General features: G+C 32.7%; 1 protein-coding gene across 1 annotated transcript; it reads right to left on the reverse strand.

Moving 5' to 3' along the window:
- Positions 1-1,533: 1,533 nt before the first annotated feature.
- On the reverse strand, positions 1,534-21,046 carry LOC143051595 (uncharacterized). The gene is made up of 5 exons (XM_076224486.1): positions 21,005-21,046; positions 18,613-18,762; positions 17,997-18,135; positions 17,204-17,368; positions 1,534-3,372 (listed from the first exon to the last, which is right to left on the reverse strand). Exons 2-5 carry the CDS (start codon positions 18,744-18,746, stop codon positions 2,143-2,145), a joined length of 1,668 nt encoding a protein of 555 aa, XP_076080601.1. The 5' UTR covers positions 18,747-18,762; positions 21,005-21,046; the 3' UTR covers positions 1,534-2,142.
- Positions 21,047-22,992: the final 1,946 nt, after the last annotated feature.

Consider the following 22,992-nt stretch of genomic DNA (forward strand, 5'->3'; position numbering starts at 1 on the left):
GCATGATATTATGTAGTTAATTATTATACGTATTATATATTTTAATGAAGTCATTATTAATAAATCATGTAGAATTCAGAGCTCCAGATAAGCTGCGTATTTGCGTGATCACGCAATACAAATAATAAAAAACCCAATGCAATTGCTCATTGCAGGGTTCAATAACCCATTTAATTCAAAGGAAACCCCAATTATATTCCAAAACCATGAGTTCTCAACCCTTTTATTGGCTACCATTTGCGTTGTTTACCCTTATCTGTTTACAGTCGTCGCGTAAACTATTTTTATTTTTTATAATATTTATATTTGGAAAATTCTTTTCGTTCTAAAAATAGATCCCTGCATCAAGTAGCTGAAATGGGTCCCTGTTAGAGTTTGCTGTTGCTCAATAGGTACACGTGTTTTTGAAAACATTTCGATCTTCTCGACGTCTATCCAATTAGCGTGTGTCATGTAGTCATATTTTTTTCGCATTGCTCGGGATTTATCATAACATACATTGAATTAAAACGAAAGTGAATGTTCGGTTAAAATATTGAATAGAAGCATGTTGTCTGCTTCTTTTGAAAAGCTGAGGGAAAGTTATGATGATAACAAGACTCAGCCAGTGTTTTTAGGAAGCCGTCGAGCACGGGCGTGTGTGTGTACCTTAACAAGAACATTGCTAATAAAAACAGGGTTTCCTCAAAAAGACATCAGTTGGAAAAAGTGAAAGGCCAAACACTTGAGGCCAAATCAATTATGACATGATCAAGCATCAGTAACCAAAAGTTCTAATAAAAGACAACTAAACCCAGATTTATGAAAATTGGAATAAAACAAAAACATTCAAGTATAATTAAAGTTTATAAACTATTTTTTGTTTCATTTTACACTGGTCTCAGAATTTATTATATAAAGGTATAAGACGAGTGCCTGTGAATACACATATCCGTTTTATACAGTATATATGAGATAATACAAAACTGGCAGAAAGTTTGAAACGGAACAAAAATTAAACCTACAATTGCTCCTCAGTGAATAAACCAAATAAAACAGCTAGCAAATAACCCTAACCATAAACCAAATAAAACAGCTAAACAAAGAAAGAAACATATTTAAGACGGAAAAAAATCTGGGGTTGATATTGCCTAAATATTCAATATTGTGTTGATGAAAAAACCCAATACAATAAGGAGCTTGGTGGTGAAAAACCCAATTTGATATTAACATGAGGGGTGAATTGGAATTGATAATGCAATCAAAAAACTTTATCACCCGATTATATAAGAAAATGGTGGGTAAAAAACCCAATTTGTGAATTCTTATCTGGAGCTCTGGTAGATGTAACATTTATTATATACCGTTTGTAAGGTAAACCAGTATTGAATACAAATACACAGATACACGTAAATTACTTATTAAATTCCGATTTGGTGTATAGTCAAAGGTCAAGCAGTTGTAATATTACACGTGACACCCGATGATAATTTCATAGAATGTAAACATTGAACAATTTCTACTTGCAATACATTTTACTTGCTACTGAGTTGATAACGGTTAAAGGTATTATTTATTATAATTCTGTATTATATATAAATCTGTGATATTTTGTAAAAATATATATTTATGTTTATACGAAATAGCTTGTTATTTATATATGTTGTATTGCTATTTCAGACTTGTTATTTTATCTACTGGTACAATAAAGCATCTGAACCCTAAGCTCTTGTCGGGGTTATTCTTTAGCATAGAAAACCACCTACTACATATATATAAGAAAATAAGAATATTAAACGAATATCTTAGCTTTTTTTCAAGAAGTCACTGAACCTTGAAACTGAGGTAAGTGGCAGTGCACATATGACGGAGAAAATCTTCACAATACTAGGCTTCTTTATTCAACAAGTACATAGTATGAAGTCCCAAGTCTTCTACGTACTGAAATATTACGTTTTTAGCAGTTTGTTAAAGCTGCAGTGACTGTCACTGCTAGATCACTATTCCTTTGTCAAGCTTTTTGAATCAAAAGTTGCAGATTCGACAAAAATGTGAATTTAGATTTCAGTTTTCAGGTTTAATATACAATTGAATGATCTTATATCCTTTTATATGAAATAGTTTTTTTCTCAGCATTTGTTCATGCATCATATCCAACATTTCCTAATGCGGTTGAATACATATATGTGTCTGTAAACTCATTAACAAACTAAATCCTCTATCACAAACATCACATTTATAAGGTTTTTCACCGGTGTGTGTTCTCATGTGTTTTCTTATGCTCTGTACACTAATAAATCCTTTACCACATACACCACATTTATAAGGTTTTTCACCGTTGTGTGTTCTCATATGGGTCCTTGTGATCTGTACACTACTAAATCCTTTACCACATACACCACATTTATAAGGTTTTTCACCGTTGTGTGTTCTCATGTGTTTTCTTATGCTCTGTACACGACTAAATCCTTTACCACATACACCACATTTATAAGGTCTATCAGCAGTGTGTATTCTCATGTGTTTCTGTAAGCTTTGACTATGAGGGTAACTTTTACTGCATTGGTCACATTCATACTTTTTGTCACCAGTATGCAAAGTACTATGTCTCTGTAAGTGACCATTCTGCCTAAACCCTTTACCACATACATCACATTTGTAAGGTTTATCTCCAGTATGAGTTCTCATGTGTGTTTGTAAGGTACCATTCTGCCCAAACCCTTTACCACATACATTACATTTATAAGGTTTATCACCAGTGTGTGTTCTCATGTGTTTCTGTAAGTTACCATTCAGCCCAAACCCCTTACCACATACATCACATGTATAACATGTATAAGGTTTATCACCGGTGTGTGTTCTCATATGGGTCCTCATGCTCTGTCCAACACTAAATTCTCTGCCGCATACGTCACATTTATAAGGTTTATCACCAGTGTGTGTTCTCATGTGTTTCTGTAAGTTACCATTCTCCCCAAACACTTTACCACATACATCACATTTATAAGGTTTATCTCCAGTATGAGTTCTTATGTGTCTCTTTAAACCATCATTTGTACTCAGTTCTTTATTACATGTATCACATTTAAATATGTTGAAAATCTTTTTATCAATGTGTGATCTCATATGCGCCTTCAGATTTGTGCCATTACTGCAACGTTCACCACACACTTTACATTCAGAGTCGTTTTCGGCAGCATTTAAAATGGAGTGTTCCTTTGACTTGCCTGTTGTCTTAACCTCACATGAGTTTGAGATGGAGTGTTCCTTTGACCTATCTGTTATCTTATCAAGGGAGATTATCATGGAATCAGCTGTATTTACGTTGTTAGACATTTTATTTGTATCTTTTCTTTCTCGTCCACTTCTTACATTTTCTGAGTGAACTGGAGTCTGATGAATAAATAAAACACATTTAACATAGCTGTATATAAATCAATTTATCCTGCAATCAACCAACTAGTGTACAAATAAACTCATCATAAATACCAGGATTAAAATTTTATATATACGCCAGACACGCGTTTCGTCTACAAAAGACTCATCAGCGAAGCTCAGATCAAAATAAGTTAAAAAGGCAAAATAAAATACGAAGTTGATGAGCATTGAGGACCAAAATTAAGTTTTGCCAAATACAGCTAAGGTAATCTATTCCTCAGTTAAAAAAAAACCTTAATATTTCAAAAATTCGACATAGAAATAGTTACTTAAATATAACCATATCAATGATAATTCATGTCAACACAAAAGTGCAGACTACTGGGCTGGTAATACCCTCGGGAAAATAAATCTCCACCAGCAGTGGCATCGACAAAGTGGTTGTAAATAAACTCATCATCGATACCAGGACTAAATTTTGTATACACGCCAGATGCGCGTTTCGTCTACAAAAGATTCATCGGTGTTACACTTGAATCAAAAAAGTAAAAAAAAGGCAAAATAAAGCACAATTTGTACAAATAAAGCTGTTGTGCGAAAACCAAGAAAATTGTTTGTGTGTGCCCCTTTTTGGCCTTTTATTCCTATACTGTTGGGACCAAAAACCCCAAAATCAAATAAACTCATCATAGATACCAGCATGAACATTTTATATTTACGCCTGACGCACGTTTCTCTTACAAAAGACTCATCAGTGGCGCTCAAATAAAAACAATGTTTAAAAGGCCAAATAAAGTTCGAAGTTGAAGACCATTGAGGAACAAAAATTCCTAAAAGTTTTGCCAAATACAGCTAAGGTAATCTATTCCTGAGGTACAAAAGCTAACTTTTTCAAAAATTCAAAGTTTCAAAGAGGTTACATGTATAAACCTTGTGTTAAAATTTTGATTGACTTCTATTTACTTAATATTCTCAATTTATTATCCGGAAATCATCTGCTTCGGACGCCCATGAGGACCACAACGACGACATGAAACCAATATAGTACCAAAATGTTTTGAATATTTGCGGTCGTATAAAAAGTACTCAAAAAAAATAGGGGTTGATAATTTCTATCAAAATAAATAAATAATTGCAATTGTATTAAAGACCTACAAGAGTTTTAGTATTCTTTTCCTCATAAAATTAATCAAAACATAAACAAATCTCATTTTGGTGCCCTTGAAATATACTAAACTAGTTACAAAACCAGATGCTCCACGGTTAGGGCAAGTATAGACATAACATTCAAAATGGATTCAGTTCTAACTTTGGATTGTGATTAAATAGTTGACACAGCATAGGTTTCTGACACAGAATGAATGTGGTCTAATGAACTTTAAAATGTTTTGGCCTTTGAGCAATTCACTATGTTGTTGAATATTAATCCTCTCAAAAAACATGTTTGAAGAAATTTTCTTTTTATTTATGAAATCTGAAATGAGAACAATTGAACAACCCCCTACCCAACCCATACCCCCCCCCCCCCCCCCCCCTGTTCCCCGATTTTTTTTTCACATCCCCCTTTCCTTTATTCCAAAACTGATCTCAATTCAAATTTCTAATGGAGTTTGCAACAATTACTAATAACTACTCATTTAAATGCATCATAAAATATTAAAATGTAAAAAAAAAGTGCTTGTCATCACTGAATGGTAAAGATTGTTTTAATTTATCAGTTGGTAGTAAAGGTGAATATACATGTACATTGTATGCGTATTGTATAAAACAATGATTAAAGTTGATTCAGTTACTATTCTGGACAAAGAAAGATAACTCCAATACAGTAGTTCAGGGAAAGCTTGTTCGCGACCTAGAATTCTGAGTGGGTCAAGCGTTTAATTAAAACTCATGCGAGAATATACGAGATTTGGTTGAACTGGGGGCAAAGTCATATATGGTACACATCAATATTCGGTGTTTAATAGGCGTTTATTAGGACGCCTGCCGCTTTCCCGTTTACCTGTGAAGTCGTTGAGTGTCGTCTGTTTTTTGTTTGTTTATGTTTATGTGTAATAAAGTAAAATAAGTAATATTTTGAAAAATTTCGGGACATAGTGTTTAAAAATTACGGGAGAAAATTGGAAAAGAAAATTGAAATTACTGCTTGCAAAAAGCCAAAACGAAATGTTTGATAAAGAAGGAACGAGGTCCTTCAAGTCCCTGGAAGCTGTTAAGAACTTTGAAGAAGTTTATGTGCAGAAATATAATTTTTTGTTGATTGAGAATAATTTCCAGAAACATGCTGGCGTAATGGCATTAATTGCCAAAACAGTATAGCATACAATGGTGACACTTCATAATTTATTCTCTTTAGCCTTTTTTCGGGAGAATATAGATAAACAATCTAAACCATATGATTGTCATGTAAGACAGAGCTTTTTGAAAAGTTGTTGCTGGTCATAACACATAGTCGTCATGAATGATATTATGCGATGCATTCAATAAAAAATAAACATCATGGCCTCATAAATGTTATGTTTTCAATATCATATAAATAATCTGACCGTTAAACCTTGGTACAGTATATACGTTCCTTGTTCAAACCATAATAAAAATATAAAGTTCCCATAAAATCAAACAGCTACAGCTGGCGTTATATGGAATTAAAATCTTAGCAAAAAAGCCGCACCCACTTATAAGATATATAAATGTCTTTACTCTGACTGTTGCATTTTGAACACACGAGTTAAAGTCCAGCGCAATATAGAACAAAATAGTTTCAACATTCATATATCATTATCATGATCTTGACCAGCATGGATATGCATTTAACTTGCAATTGGACGATTAAAACAAACGGTTATTGACGACTGCACGAAAACCTTCACTTCAGACAAAACATGAAATTAACTGTTCAGGAAAAACGAAGTCCATCTAGTAGTAAACTACGGAAAAGTGAAAATCAATATTTGCAAAATTTTGCCCTGGATACTGTATTTTGGACAGAAAGAAGCTCCCAATTTCCCGAAATTCCATTATATATATATATTGGAATTAACTAGATGTTCTGTATACAATATTATGTATGCTTCACAATATATCAAAATAAAATGCTGAACGACCCATCTCCCCCTCCTTTCAAAAATTGTCAATATCCGATGCATTTGAATTAAGCACAAAACATTTATGTAAATACACGCATGCAATCAGGGCTAGCATTTTGAACATATATTTTAATGGTACCTAACTGTCAGAATATGATTACGATTATTAAGGGTATATAAATTGTCTCTAACTGTCGCCTGGTGAGATTAATAGTTTAAGGTAAAACTTTATGATACCATATGGCCTAGGTGTTGATTGACTTTTATTTTTATGACCTAAGATCAGTTCCTCAGATATGGTAATGAAATAGCACCTGTACCTTCTTGAATATACAGACGATCTGCTAAGTGAACATCACAGCATGAATCTGTCCATTTTTGCGTGAAGGTAACATTCAAAGTCAGGTGACATATATCTAACCGTTCCTTTTGTCATTAAGATTAATCAACATAACGGTCAAAATAATCTGTTTTAATATGTCAGTGCAATCTTCAGCTTTAGAAGAATGTAACAAACTTTGTATTTATAAACGATATAAAGTAGTATTTGGTTTTGAAAGATACTTAGATTTTCATTGTAATGTATCTATATTAACAAAATTGCATAGCGGCACACTTAGATTAAATGTTGAAGTTGGTCGTTATCTGAATACTCAAAGAGAAAATAGAATTTGTATATGTTGCAATATGAATGTTTTGGAAGACGAATATCATTTTGTTTTATCATGTCCAACGTATAGATCTGTGCGCATAGAATTTTATATTTATTCTACTATTCTTGGCCAAATCGGCACAAGTGAGATAATTTATTCTAAATCTCTGACAGTAAAACTATGCATTTATTCAAATGCAGCCGCTTGGAAAATTAGATCACATATAATGTCATAATATTATTGTATACTCTGTAACTTCTGTTCTCTGCAACTTTTATTTGTTATATGTTGTTTATATTTTCGTTTGCCATAGCATGTGAAAATAAGTTATGCATATGACTACAGTAATAACGATGCCGATCTGGTAAATCAATAAACTGATAATGCCCCCAGTTTATCAAATCTCGTATCTAATTAGTCGATAACGCAAAATCACGATCGATCTTGCACATGCGCATTGCTTCCCTGAACTAGAGTATTGAAAGTCTTGCTATTACACAATATTGTGCAATTGAAAATACTTGCTATTGCACAATATTGTGCAATTGATGATTTCTTGCAATTGCTGAATACTGTGCATTTGAAAATTTCTTGCTATTGTACAATACTTAATGTAATAATTTTGGATCCTGATTTGGATCAACTTGAAAACTGGGCCCAAATCAAAAATCTAAGAACATGTTTAGATTCAGCATATCAAAGAAGCCCAAGATTTCAATTTTTGTTAAAATCAAACTTAATTTAATGTTGGACCCTTTGGACCTAAATGTAGACCAATTGGAAAACGGGTATCAAAATTTAGAACCTATATACACAGTTAGATTTGGCATATCAAAAGACCCCAATTATTCAATTTTTGATGAAATAAAACAAAGTTTAGTTTTGGACCCCGCTTTTGACCAACTTGAAAACTGGGCAAATAATAAAAAATCTAAGTACATTTTTAGATTTAGCATATCAAAGTTCCCCAAGGACTCAATTTTTGTTAAAATCAAACTAAGTTTAATTTTGGATCCTTTGGACCTTAATGTAGACCAATTTGAAAACGGGACCAAAAATTAAAAATCTACATACACAGTTGGATTCGGCATATCAAAGAACCCCAATTATTCAATTTTTAATGAAATCAAACAACGTTTAATTTTGGACCCTTTGGGTCCCTTATTCCTAAACCCCCAAAATCAATCCTTACCTTCCTTTTTTTGTCATAAACCTTGTGTTTAAATTTCATAGATTTCTATTTACTTATACTATTAAAAGTTATACATGTTATACCTGGCCACATCCACTTATATTTGTTGTCTATCTTATAGGTTAAGGAATGTATCTCCCTCATGCAAAGCTCTGATTTCTTTCACGGATTTGGCTATACTTTTTGGACCTTTTGGATTATAGCTCTTCATCTTTTATATTAGCTTTGGATTTCAAATATTTTGGCCACGAGCATCACTGAAGAGACATTTATTGTCGAAATGCGCATCTGGTGCAAGAAAATTGGTACCGTTAATTTTATTACTACCACTGGGTCGATGCCTCTGCTGGTGGACTATTAGTCCCCAAGGGTATCACTAGCCCAGTAGCCAGTACTTCGGTACTGGCATGAAAATACTGATTTTTTTGTGTTATTAAAATTTGCTGTTACAAAATATTTGAAATTATTATAAATTAAGGAATGTATCTCCCTCATGCATGTCATGTAAAGATTGAATGAAAAATCATGTAACTAGTATGCACTATGATGGGACCTTGTTCCATGTTGTAAATTGTATCATCTATATAACAAATTTGTAAAACCAAGTGTTTTATTTTGTTACCAGTTTACTGAAGGAAATTGCCTCTTCAATATTTTGTTGTTGAATTGAGCTCTTATGATGCCTTGAAACATTTTTTTACTTAATTGAAAACTTCTGATATTAACTCCGATTTCATATAAGTTTACCTAATATTTTTACATAACTACATGGAAATTCAAATGCAAAAAACATTTAGTTCCAATTTGACTTTGATGGATGACATAAATAAATGAGCCCAATTAAATTCAAAATAGAAGTTAAAATCAGATTTATTTATTGACAAATTGAATAAATTTTGTTTTCCATAAATTTGTGTATAAAATATGTGCTTTCTATATTTAATTCTTTATTAACTTTGAGCCTTATGGCTCATCAGTATAAACAAGTACATGTTCAGTGTAAAAACATACGGCATAATATTACAAACAATATGCATAGTACACATCAGGTGATGTCATAAGTTTCATCAATACAAAATATCTTTTATTACAATAAACTTAATCTAAAGAGAAATGTATATACTTTCCTAAGTTACAGAGCTGTTTTGTGTTTTCATCTGACAATAATTCTATTACAATGTAGTTTTTAATTAGATCAAGTATGAGGGCCCTCATGGGGTTTTTGATTATGTGATTACTTGGCCGTTTTTTTAATGATTATTTGATTATTAAGCCAAATATTTCATGATTATTTGATTACCATGATTACCTAGGACTGTATTTTTAGTTTATGATTATTTGATAACTAAAGATAAGCAAATATTCAATGATTATGTGATTATATTGGCAAAAAAATGGTGATTATGTGATTACTAGGACCCCCCCATGAGGGGCCTCAAGTATTAAAAAATTTACAAATATATAATGACAATCAACCACTTTTAACTTTATTGATATTGTTATCAAGACACCTATTGTTTATTAAAATAAATGGAATAGGCCGGAAAGACGAACTATGGCTCTGTTTCGGTCCAGTGCACTACCCCTTGCCTACGAGATCGGCAGGTACTCCAGGCCGCCTATTCCGATAGAAGAAAGACTCTGTGTGTTTTGTTACCTTGGTTATGTAGAAAATGAAAAACACTTCCTTCTTGAATGTGAACTTTATAGTGACTTACGGTATAATTTATTTTCCGAATGCTCTAAATATATTGATCACTTTAGCAATCTTGATATGGACGATAAATTTATACAAATCATGAACTGTTCAAGTATCCAACACTATTTGTGTAAAATATTACATAAGTTTTTTATTCGAAGAAAATTATTTTCATAACAAATGTATTTTAATCAGAATTTACGTTCTTTAACGTAAATATTTTTACCAGTAGAAAATTTTAATACAGGCAATAATTTTTAAGCTTTATATTACATTGTATACGTCAATTTTAATCATAGTCCAGAAATTATTATATATTCAGATTTTTAATTTGTTTTTAAAAACTTTGATATAAGAAACAATTTTAATGAGTAATGTTTAGTTGTTTTAACTATTGATCAGTAATTGTATAAAGTTTTATAATGTTAGTGTCTCATAAGTCAGTATTTATGGCTGGATATTGATTGTTTTATGTGTAAATATTATAATTGTTTTATATGTTTTATGGCAATCAATATGTGACACTTTAATAAACAAATTTATTTATTTATTTATTTAATGGAAGTAGTGATTAACACCTGTAAAAACATTAATGGATGTGTCAATTATGTCCAAACAGAAAATAAAATTATACCTAATTAATTTGTCCTTTTTTGTTCAGATTTTTTGTTAATTAGGCAGTTGTTTAAAATTTGTAGAAAAAAATAAAGATATATCTTTTACATAGGGAAAGGGCACTTGTCTATAGATAGCTATTTTATCAAATAACACATGTTACACTGTACTTGTCTATAAATTATTTAAATAAGATAAATAAATTAAGGCTTTTTAAAAAACAATCACCAAAATTAGCTTTTTTATGAGGATAAAAGGTTAGAAAAAAACTTTGATATTGCAATATACAATGTAATCATAAGTAATCTAAAGTAATCATGATAACTTTAAAGAAAAATAATCTAATGTAATCGATTACATATGAAATAGGGTGTAATTGTAATGTAATCGATTACATTTTATTAGCAAAGTAATTGTAATTTAATCGATTACATTTTAAAGTAATCAACCCCATCTCTGCCCAAGTCAGGAGCCTGTAATTCAGTGGTTGTCGTTTGTTTATGTGTTACATATTTGTTTTTCGTTCATTTTTTTACATAAATAAGGCCGTTAGTTTTCTCGTTTGAATTGTTTTACATTGTCTTATCGGGGCCTTTTATAGCTGACTATGCAGTATGGGCTTTGCTCATTGTTGAAGGCCCTACGGTGACCTATAGTTGTTAATGTTTTTGTCATTTGGTCTTTTGTGGATAGTTGTCTCATTGGCAATCATACCACATCTTCTTTTTTATATTATGGTGCAAAAACCAAGAAAAATGCTTATTTGGGTCCCTTTTTGGCCCCTAATTCCTAAACTGTTGGGACCTCAACTCCTCATATCAATCCCAACCTTCCTTTTGTGGTCATAAACCTTATGTTTAAATTTCATTCATTTCTATTTACTTATACTAAAATTATTGTGCGAAAACCAAGAATAATGCTTATTTTGGCCCTTTTTTGGCCCCTAATTCCGAAACTGTTGGGAACAAAACTCCCAAAATCAATCCCAACCTTCCTTTTGTGGCCATACACCTTGCGTCAAAATTTCATAGATTTCTATTAACTTAAACTAAAGTTATAGTGCAAAAACCAAGAAAAATGCTTATTTGGGTCCCTTTTTGGCCCCTAATTCCTAAACTGTTGGGTCCAAAACTCCCAAAATCAATCCCAACTTTTCTTTTGTGATCATAAACCTTGTGTTTAAATTTCATTAATTTCTATTTACTTATACTAAAGTTATAATGCGAAAACCGTAAGTCTTCGGACGACAACGACGACAATGAAGACGACGCCAACGTGATAACAATATATTACGATCAAAAAAATTTCAATTTTTGCGGTCGTATAAAAACACTGAATCATTCTATATCAAATGAAGAAAAATTATCAGTTTAAAGAATGCAACCGATATTTTGTATTGTATTTTCTCTGGTATACTTTTAATTTCTAATGAAAAACAGCATATATTAATGAAGAACGTCAAATACAAAAATTCAATGTCGGTCAATAATTTCCATTAAAATGAAGAAATGGTTGCATTCTTTTACAATTATAGTTTATGTATTTTTAAAAGAAAATAAGAGTTTTGATATTATTAGTTACATAGGGTCCTATTGACCTAATACGGTATATATGGGGTCAGTAAATTCCATATATATATCGTATTACGTCACTAGCACACTATGTAACGAATTCATCTTACGGACTATCTCAATGTGTAAAATTTAGACTTGTGATCTATCATAATGAGCAACCCAGTCTTAAATACTGTTAGCATTAAGAAACTTCTTCCATTGATCCTACAAGAATAACCAACAATAACAACTTGTTAGGAGGTGATACCTAAGGCCGTGTTCACATTGACCTAAACTCGGTGTTGTGTTAGTGTAACTCACACATAAACTAAACATAATTACGTTCCCATTGATAAAACTCAATGTTTACATGTAGTTTAAATCATGTTTTGTCTACATGCAGTCGATAGTCGATGTAGGCCTTATGTAGGTTAAGTGTACACAAATTAAACTATGCATTCAGAACTTAAATTTTCCCGTGTATATTTAAAAAAAGATACGATTGTTATATAAAATTGATACTTACAACACTTATTTATATAGTTCTTTATAGAAAATTTGTCGAAACTTGATATGTTTATTTGTTCTAAAAACACCTCACGTAGATAAACCCTAATATCAAGACCATCACCATTGCCGAACACATAATTAATTTGAAAAGATCTTCCCGAATCAACTGGACGTACACACTGACAGAAATATTTGTCACTGGTCTTCACTCAAACAACGATCATAAATGCATTACTAAACTAGAGGCTCTAAAGAGCCTGTGTCGCTCACCTTGGTCTATGTGAATATTAAACAAAGGAAGCAGATGGATTCATGACAAAATTGTGTTTTGGTGATGGTGATGTGTTTGTACATCTTACTTTACTAAACAGTCTTGCTGCTTACAATTATCTCTATCTATAATGAACTTGGCCCAGTAGTTTCAGGGGAAAATGTTAATAAAAATTTACAAATTTTATGAAAATTGTTAATAATTGACTAGAAAAGGACAATAACTCCTTAGGGGGTCAATTGACCATTTCGGTCATGTTGACTTATTTGTAAATCTTACTTTGCTGAACATTATTGCTGTTTACAGTTTATCTCTATCTATAATAATATTCAAGATAACCAAAAACAGCAAAATTTCCTTAAAATACCTATTCAGGGGCAGCAACCCAACAACGGGTTGTCTGATTCATCTGAAAATTTCAGGGCAGATAGATCTTGACCTGATAAACAATTTTATCCCATGTCAGATTTGCTCTAAATGCTTTGGTTTTTGAGTTATAAGCCAAAAACTGCATTTTACCCCTATGTTCTATTTTTAGCCATGGCGGCCATCTTGATTTGATGGCCGGGTCACGGGACACATTTTTTAAATTATATACCCCAAAGATGATTGTGGCCAAGTTTGGATTAATTTGGCCCAGTAGTTTCAGAGGAGAAGATTTCTGTCAAAGATAACTAAGATTTACGAAAAATGGTTAAAAATTGACTATAAAGGGCAATAACTCCTAAAGGGGTCAACTGACCATTTCGGTCAAGTTGACTTATTTGTAAATCTTACTTTGCTGAACATTATTGCTGTCTACAGTTTATCTATATCTATAAAAATATTCAAGATAATAACCAAAAACAGCAAAATTTCCTTAAAATTACTGATTCAGGGGCAGTAACCCAATAACGGGTTGTATGATTCATCTGAAAATTTCAGGGCAGATAGATCCTGACCTGATAAACAATTTTACTCATGTCAGATTTGCTCTAAATGCTTTGGTTTTTGAGTTATAAGCCAAAAACTGCATTTTACCCCTATGTTCTATTTTTAGCCATGGCGGCCATCTTGGTTGGTTGGCCGGGTCACGCCACACATTTTTTAAACTAGATACCCCAATGATGATTTTGGCCAAGTTTGGATTAATTTGGCCCAGTAGATTCAGAGGAGAAGATTTTTGTAAAAGTTAACGACGACGGACGACGACAGACGCCGACGGACGACGGACGATGGACGCCGGACGCAAAGTGATGGGAAAAGCTCACTTGGCCCTTCGGGCCAGGTGAGCTAAAAAGAGTGAGGTTAATTCTTTGTTTGTGTAGTATTTAAGATCCGTTAAAATACAGTTAGAAATAAAAAAACAAAAAAACAAAAAAACTCCCCCTCCTTTTGCCAAATACTCCTACGAGAAAAAAATACCATTTGAAACAAACAGAAAAGATCGAAATGTAGTGATCCTTAACATCACAATTCTTTTTCTTCGTCTGTATGCACGCTGTCGCAGCCTCCGTTTTTGATGCATAATCGAGACATCTTTAGACTACTGCAAATCATCAAAAATGACTTTCTGAAAGGAGCATCCACTTTATTTCAAAAAAGGGGGGGGGGTTCCGAGTCAAAAATTTTCTCGCGCGAAAGTTTATATTTAGTTTTTTTTTCGATGGTACCAATTCAATATTTGACACTAATAATGTATGCGGAAACTTTTGATTCAGAATATTTGTTCATTCTAATCTTATGTTTGACCCGATTTTTAATAATCAAATTGTGGAAAAATCCCCCCCCCCTTTTTTTTTAAAGTCAAATAGTCGTTCCCAAACTGCTAAAAAAAGTTGTTCAAAAATTTGAATTCTGTTCTGCATGTTCTACTACGTAATGAACATTTAAAGGACATATAGTTTACAATTGTGAACAAAACTTATGTACAGGTAGCTAAACAAGGTGTATAGATGTAAACAAATTTAATGTGAAACTAGTGTGCATTACATTAAACCAAATGTAAACATTTTTACTGTACACGGCGTTTGGTGTGAACACGGCCTAACACTTTCACTAAAATTAAATTGGCTCGTTTAATTCTCATAAAATTTTGACAAAGTATTTACTTTGACCCTTTGTCAAAAATATAAAAATTTCAAAAAAATTGAATCAACCGTTTTGTCAGAAAAATTACACTGGTTATATAGCGGTTTGATATACACCAATTTTGATCATTGAGAAGCTTAATATTCCCTTAACAACACAATGTAATTTAAACGTTCAGCTGACTTTACAGAGTTATCTCCCTGTAGTGTTAGGTACCACCTTAATGAATTTATTTCAATCCTAATCATCAATTTTTTTTGTATGTTGAAACCTTTAAGATTTTTTTCAGTTCCGTTTTGTTTTTATAAAGGGACGTAACACCACTACTTACCATGTATGAAATAAACCCCGCCTCCCTACTTCCTAATATGGAATATAAAGGAACGTAACTCAACTACTAACCATGTATGAAATAAGCCCCGCCTCCCTACTAACCTAATATCAAATATACACGGTCTTCACATGAACGCTTTTAACCAATCTCATTCTTAGAAATGTATAGGAGGTAAGATATATATATTTATCATATGTTTAGTACAAAATACAGCAATTTTGTATATCTTATAAAGGTTCTTTTTTCCAGTCTGTATCACCTACCCTGTATCGCATACTCCGTTTCGCATGGCTAAACCTGTATCGCATACCCCATATCGCATAGCAAAACCCTTATCGCATACCTGGCATGACGTCACAATTCGAATGACATCATCGTTTGACCTATGACATTCAGTTGCTGTATTTCCTTACTAAAATCCGTATTTTTTCCAAAAATTAATACCCGTGGTCTTTAACATATATTGAGATTGAAAAAACCCAACCATAGAGCAGACAATAGCTGATGTCCACCAATGCTAGCTTATAATTTCAGACGATTTTAAAAATAAATGGATATCCCAAAAATCTGATTCTATTAAAATATATGATAAACAGAATAATACATGGCAAAATCCGTATGGCATGCCGTATCACCACTCGACCAATATCAGCCCTCGGGACTGAAATTGGTTTTTCATTGTGATACAGCATGCGATACGGATTTTGCCATGTATTATTCTATATGTATCCGTCCAATTGGTGTATATGTATTTTCAATTTCGCTGTCAAAGTAACTCTCACATAGCTTATTTGATGTCTTTGACAGATTCTATGGTTCATCAATCACAGATCAGTCATTGATCAGTAAAGCATCCATCACATTAAACAGTTACGACAGTGGTAAATCCAGAAATTTTCATAAAAAGGGGGGTGTATTGACTACATAAGAGGGGACTCGTTCCCGTCATACTTCAGTGGTGACCCTATGTAATCAACAAAATTTTATCCAAGAAAAAAGTAACAAAACAGAAGATTGCCCGGCCTCATGAAAACCTGCTTAATCCGCCTCTAAACGCCTCATGTACATGACATATTTAAAGATGATTTTACACTGTAAGCAGGATACAGGAATCTGATAAAACAGTAAGCCAGGATCTGAACCAGAGTTCACGAAAACTTTCAAAAGTGTCAGTCCTCAGGATTTCACCACCAAATTTTGCATAGGACTGACACAATTTTAGTATTTTTAAATAGATTGATAGTGAGGACCAGCAGATTTTCTTCAAGGACAACAATGGAAAAAAAGATTTCGCGAACTCTGTGGGAATTATAGTTAACCAGTACCATTGTAAACTCGTACCAACGTCAACTCTTACCACTAAAAAAAAAACTTGTACCAATGTAAACTCCTACCACTGCTAACTTGTACCAACTTATTTAAATGCATTTGATCATGTTGATTGGTGTTTAATTATGAATATATACTGTTATTTTTCTCAATACCTCTTAAGTCTGTAAAATATAAAAACAAATTGGAATGTGTATTTTGTTAGGCATAAAAACATTATAATCTTAGGGAGCTACCATTTGATTTTTATGGGGGGGGGGGGGGGTGCTAGGATGAAAAATTTTGTCCTGCATTTTTTTTTAGCTGTAATCTCTGTCCTGCCTTTTTATTTTTCACTCTGTTTGGTCCCGCCTTTTTTTTTTAGTTTATCCAGACTTTTTTTTACCTAAATTGTCTTCCTGACTTTTTTTTTTTGCAAGTGTCTCATCCTGCCTTTTTTTTTTACTCAAAACTCCTGTCCTGCCTATTTTTTTCAAATTTCATCCTAGCACCCCCCCCCCCCCCCCCATAAAAATCAAATGGTAGCTCCCTTACCGTCACTTTGATTTTCGTAGCTGTCAGGGTACCAGGTGCAGCTGTGTGGTTGTGCTGTATGGAAGGAGGAATGAAGACACCGTCTTTCTCATGTACTATAACACCACAGTGTGTAGTCTTGTTCCTGACAGAACACTGCCAGGTTCTAGCACCATTCTTCTCGCTCTAAAAGTAACAGAAAATATTTTATTAAACATATATAATACCATATATAGTTGACAAATAAACTTTGTGTTACATTGTATGGTCATTTATATATGTAATTTAATGTATTTATGAATATTGACATATTTATTCCAAATGCATAAAAATCTTAGTTATTCCAATTATCTATTTATCTAATTATCAATATTTAAGGATAATTCAAAACACAAATGTATTTCTTTGTTTACTCAAGCCAGGCGCGGATCCAGAGGGGGGGGGGGTTCTGGGGGTTGGAACCCCCCTTTTTTTTGGACGATCAATGCATTTGAATGGGGACATGTAATTGGAACCCCCCCTTTTTCCTGGGTTAGGAACCCCCCCTTTTTAAAATGGCTGGATCTGCCCCTGCATGCCATCTCATTTAATCCAATTATCAGATTATAGTAATTAAATAATTCAATTAAAAAGATCAAAGTATAATTATATCTTGTATAATAATTCTACAAACATAAAATAAAACATGTAATAGACATCAAAATTAAATAGTTAAAAAAAATGTTAATGAATTTCAAAGCATATACAATAAATAAATTTGATGTTCCTTTCTTAATGTTATTCAAATATACTCAAATAAATATAAATTCATTACCTTCAATGTGTATGAAAACCCAATGTTGTCCACCAATTTGGGCTTCCCTCGCTGTGTTGCATTGTCAATGACAGTGTATGTGACTGGGCCAGCTTGAACATCTTCATCATCGTCGTAAACTGAGTCATCTGCAATGTTTCTGTAAAAAAAATTCAATCAAATTACATGCTGTATATTTTAAAAATACTTTGATACAAACTGAACATGGTATACAAATTAATAAATAATTGATGATTATATAATCTTAAACAGTATAAATATATGAACATAATAAATCTCTTTTGTAATAATCTTGAACCGTACAAATACAAATTTGATGTAGAGTTGTGTCATTCAGCAATCATACCACATCCTCCTATATCTAACAAATTCTTAAACGATATCAAACTTAGGTACGACGGATAATAAAGCAAGTTACACTAATCATTTTTCAAGCCGATATAAATGATAAAATCAGGCGTGGATCCAGAGGGGGGGTTCCGGGGGTTGGAACCCCCCATTTTTTTGGACGATCAATGCATTTGAACGGGGACATGTAATTGGAACCCCCCTTTGTCCTGGGTTAGGAACCCCCCCTTTTTAAAATGGCTGGATCCGCCCCTGGAAATTAACTTACTCTTCTTCAACGTCAGAAGGAATATCAAAGGGCAGTTCTACGTTGAATGAAGCATGGAGACTGTCATCTTCTTTCTCTGTTTGCATAGGTTCTTCTGGCAGGTTTGGTTGCTGACATTGTCTGTTTTTAACCATCTGGCGGTAGTTATACCTTAAAAAAATAGCTTAGCGTAAAAAAACATCTATATGTATGTTATAAATATATTCTCAGATCCGGACATCCTGGCATTTAAATTTTTCAAGAGGTGATGCAGATAGGATTTCTCTAGATTTTTCATCTATTTGAAGGTTATAACTGATTATTTATATTGCTGATTACAGGGCCGTAACTACATGTACATTGAGGCAAATGAGGCAAATGCCTCATGTTTGAAATTTCAAAAAAAAAAAACTGAAACAAAAAGATTGTCAAATTGTTTTGACGGAAAGTGTCTTGCGAGAAGCCAGTTCTCTGTACTCTTCACTCTCTGGTGTAGCCCTTCATGTTTTTCGTGATCCATGTTTCTATTTTACTTTTAGTTATCAGAGTTGATGGTCTATTGTTTGTACTTCTATGTCCCGGGTTTGTCTTTTGTTAATTTATTGTCCTACTTAATGACTATAGTCTGAGTGTTGATTTTCATTTGTAAAAGTGTGGTTTTGCAATGTTGCATGCCAACCAATGTCCAGACAATGTGCGAGAAAATATTTTAAGAATATACGATGCTACAAGACACAGAAATGAATCGTCGTTTCTGCATGGAGAATTGAACTTGATATCAAAGAGAACAAAACTGGCTTTTTTCGTAGATAAAACTAGAAAGCTGACATGGTTTAAATTGAAATATGGTCACCAATTCCACAGTATAAAAAAAAATTAAAAAAAAACAACAACAATGTATTGCCATATGACCTTTTACATTGAAGGGTTACCCTTGCATTAAGTCATGTTCAGACTCTTTTAACAGAAAAAAAGGAATATTGAGTACACGTGCAAAGAACCTAATCATACACAAAGTCAAAGTATAGAAAAATACGAATGATCAATAATTATTGTTAAAGTTTAATTCCTGTTCTTCATCTTGATAGTTGCTGGATGGTCTCCAACAATAAAAGAATCATTAATATCGTAAAACAAGATTAAGATGGTCCCTAATGTCGACTTTAACAGTACTAGTACTTAAAGTATAATACTGCACTGTCACTATATTTAAATCTAGTCATAACAAAATCACCAAAGTCTAAGTACAATACAAGTCAAGAACAGACAGACAGACATATTCGGTATATTAAGGATTATGAGAATTACGATTTTTGCTTTATCCATCATATATATATATATATCGATCTTTTTTAATGTTATCCCTAAAACCTGAAAGTCTTAAAATGCAATGATTTTTTTTATTGCTATGAGACCAGAATATTGTTGAAAAAATAGCTCAGAATGCACGATTTTGCATTATTTTTCTCAGAGCGTCTGGGGGGACCTTCAGCGCCCCGCCCCCCAGACCCCTCATCAAAATATTTTCGCCTCGCTACGCTCGGCGAATATTTTGCCTCATTTTAAAAGAGGCTAGTTATACGGCCCTGGATTATTTTTTAACCAGAGGATATAGTATGATAAAAATCAAAATAGAGACATTATATAGTGTCTTTAACAATATTAAGTGGGTAAAAGTACTGGATTCAACTGGTGTCAATATATATCAATTAAATTAATTTGCATTGAAGTCTATGGAAAATCTAGAGGATTCTTATCCGCATCATCTCTCAACATTGTTTACATAACACAAATGCTAAATCATTGATTGGTCAGTTACATGTTGTGATGTCACTGCAGATCTGAGAATATTCTGCACAAAGATAAATGGAAAAAAATTGGAGACAGAACAAACTAAACAAGAATAAATAATGTTTTAAAAATCTATCTATTAAAATAAAACATCACTTTAAAGTGGTGAATATTGTTATTTACAATTAAACGGCTCTATCAACATCTTAAAATAGAAAGGAACACTTTGAAAAATTGTCTAAAGATCGAAAATTAATGCTATTATAATGTTAATATATTGTTCTTAAATTGTTTAATTGACGTTCCATAGAAACATAAATTTTCTTTAATTTACATTGTTAAAACAAACTTATCTTATTTTAATACATGAAAAGTGTCTCAGATTTAAATAATCTTCCAAAGAATTTAGACATAATCAACATTGATAAACGTTATTGATCGGTCTGATATGTAAGCGTTAGCGAGTGTAAGGTTTGGATAACTTGAACTTCATAATTTTATGATCATAAATTTTTGTTGAGAACGTAGTGCAGATTTCGGAAATTCCTCAGTAAAAAAATGTTATTTGCGGTGAAGTTTTTGTATAAAGTTTGAAATTATTATATAAAGTAACAATGCTTACTTATAAGACTTGAAGTTTAGTGTAGACTGGTGACTGTGTGTATAAATAAAATCAAAATAATACAGGCATGAAATCAATGGGAGATAACCACAAATTAATTTCTATGGAACGCCCATACAAATAAAAATCTTGCTGTGTTACTCTATCACTGTGTATCATCGCCACCGGAAGTTGGGTACTAACGAAGCGGAGAGAAATAGAAAAAAACTAAACAAGTTAAGAATTCATTCAATTTAAAGCATTTCCACTCATTGGATGAGGGTGCCGCTTGAGAAATGATTTTCTGATATATAATTCTTTAAATTATTAGGCAGATAAGTACAAAATTGGTACAAGATTGTGTTTTATACTCCAAAACTTGCCACTTAGTACCGGAAAATATCGAGGTCGATCGTCCTCTGTCGCCCCATTCTCAAGATATCGAACTGTTTTTCATTATTTTTTCAGACACGTTTTTAGATTATTATAGTGTGGCATCATAGCCAGAAATTACTAACGCTTTTGCTAATAAATATTCATAATATGTAAATGAGAATTGTACCACGTGTTAATAGTTTGAACCAGACTGGCTTGATATCAATAAAATCTTTAAAACACGGATATTATAAGTTGCCCGTCACACAGTCCTTGATTATAATCACTCTGGTATTTCCGTGAAGTTGTCAGGCGGTCAAAATCAAAACAATGAACGCGAATTTAGTCAATTGTTCGTGTTTTCGTGAGTTAATTCTTCATGAAATAGGGCCATTTTCACTTTACGTGGGAACCTAGAGTTTAACGACTACACATACAAGGTTTGGACTTGCTTATTCTTTGGACATTCAAGTTTTAAATTTCACCCCGGCAACCTGTTTTTCTAATGACCTTGTTAGCCAATTTTCGACACTAAGTTTGCAAATTTGACGTTTAAGCCATTTTAGCCTGTATTTTATACTGCAATGTTAAAAGCCTCTCGCTTCGATTTTTAAAATAGCTCAGGAACCTGTATTTTTGCAACAGCAGTCATTATGTTTCGTTTCAATGGTGTACGCTCAGGACGTTGGGTGTGCTAGTCTTCTTTAGTCGTAATATTACTTTTTAGTTGATATTATAATTAATCCACGCTCAGAACGTTGGATGTGCCAGTCTTTTATCGCCATAATATGACTCTTTTTTTAGCATAATATTACTTTTCAATCTACATTAGAATTAATCCACGCTCAGGACGTTGGACGTGCCAATCTTCTATGACCATAATATTACTTTTCAATGTACATTAGAAATAATCCACGCTCAGGACGGTGGATGTGCCAGTTTTCTAAAGTCGTAATCTTACTTTTTAGTTGATATTATAATTAATCCATGCTCAGGACGTTGGGTGTGCAAGTCTTTTATCGCCATAATATGACAATTTAGATGACAACAGAATTAATCCACGCTCAGGAAGTTGGATGTGCCACTCTTTTTTTTACCATAATATTTCTTTTCAATGTACATTAAAATTTAATCCACGCTCAGGACGTTGGATGTGACAATCTTCTATGACCATAATATTACTTTTCGATGTACATAAGAAATAATCCACGCTCAGGACGTTGGATGTCCTAGTCTTCTTTAGTCGTAATATTACTTTTTAGTTGATATTATAATTAATCCACGCTCAGGACGTTGGATGTGCCAGTATTTTATCGCCATAATATTAATTTTCAATGTACATTAGAATTAATCCACGCTCAGGACGTTGGATGTGCCGATCTTCTATGACCATAATATTACTTTTCAATGTACATTAGAAATAATCCACGCTCAGGACGTTGGATGTGCCAATCTTCTATAGTCGTAATCTTACTTTTTAGTTGATATTATAATTAATCCACTCTCAGGACGTTGGATGTGCAAGTCTTTTACCGCCATAATTTGACAATTTAGATGACAACAGAATTGATCCACGCTCAGGAAGTTGGCTGTGCCACTCTTTTTTTTTACCATAATATTACTTTTCAATGTAC

This window comes from Mytilus galloprovincialis, chromosome 11 (assembly GCF_965363235.1).
Source record: "Mytilus galloprovincialis chromosome 11, xbMytGall1.hap1.1, whole genome shotgun sequence".
In the NCBI taxonomy this organism is placed as follows: domain Eukaryota; kingdom Metazoa; phylum Mollusca; class Bivalvia; order Mytilida; family Mytilidae; genus Mytilus; species Mytilus galloprovincialis.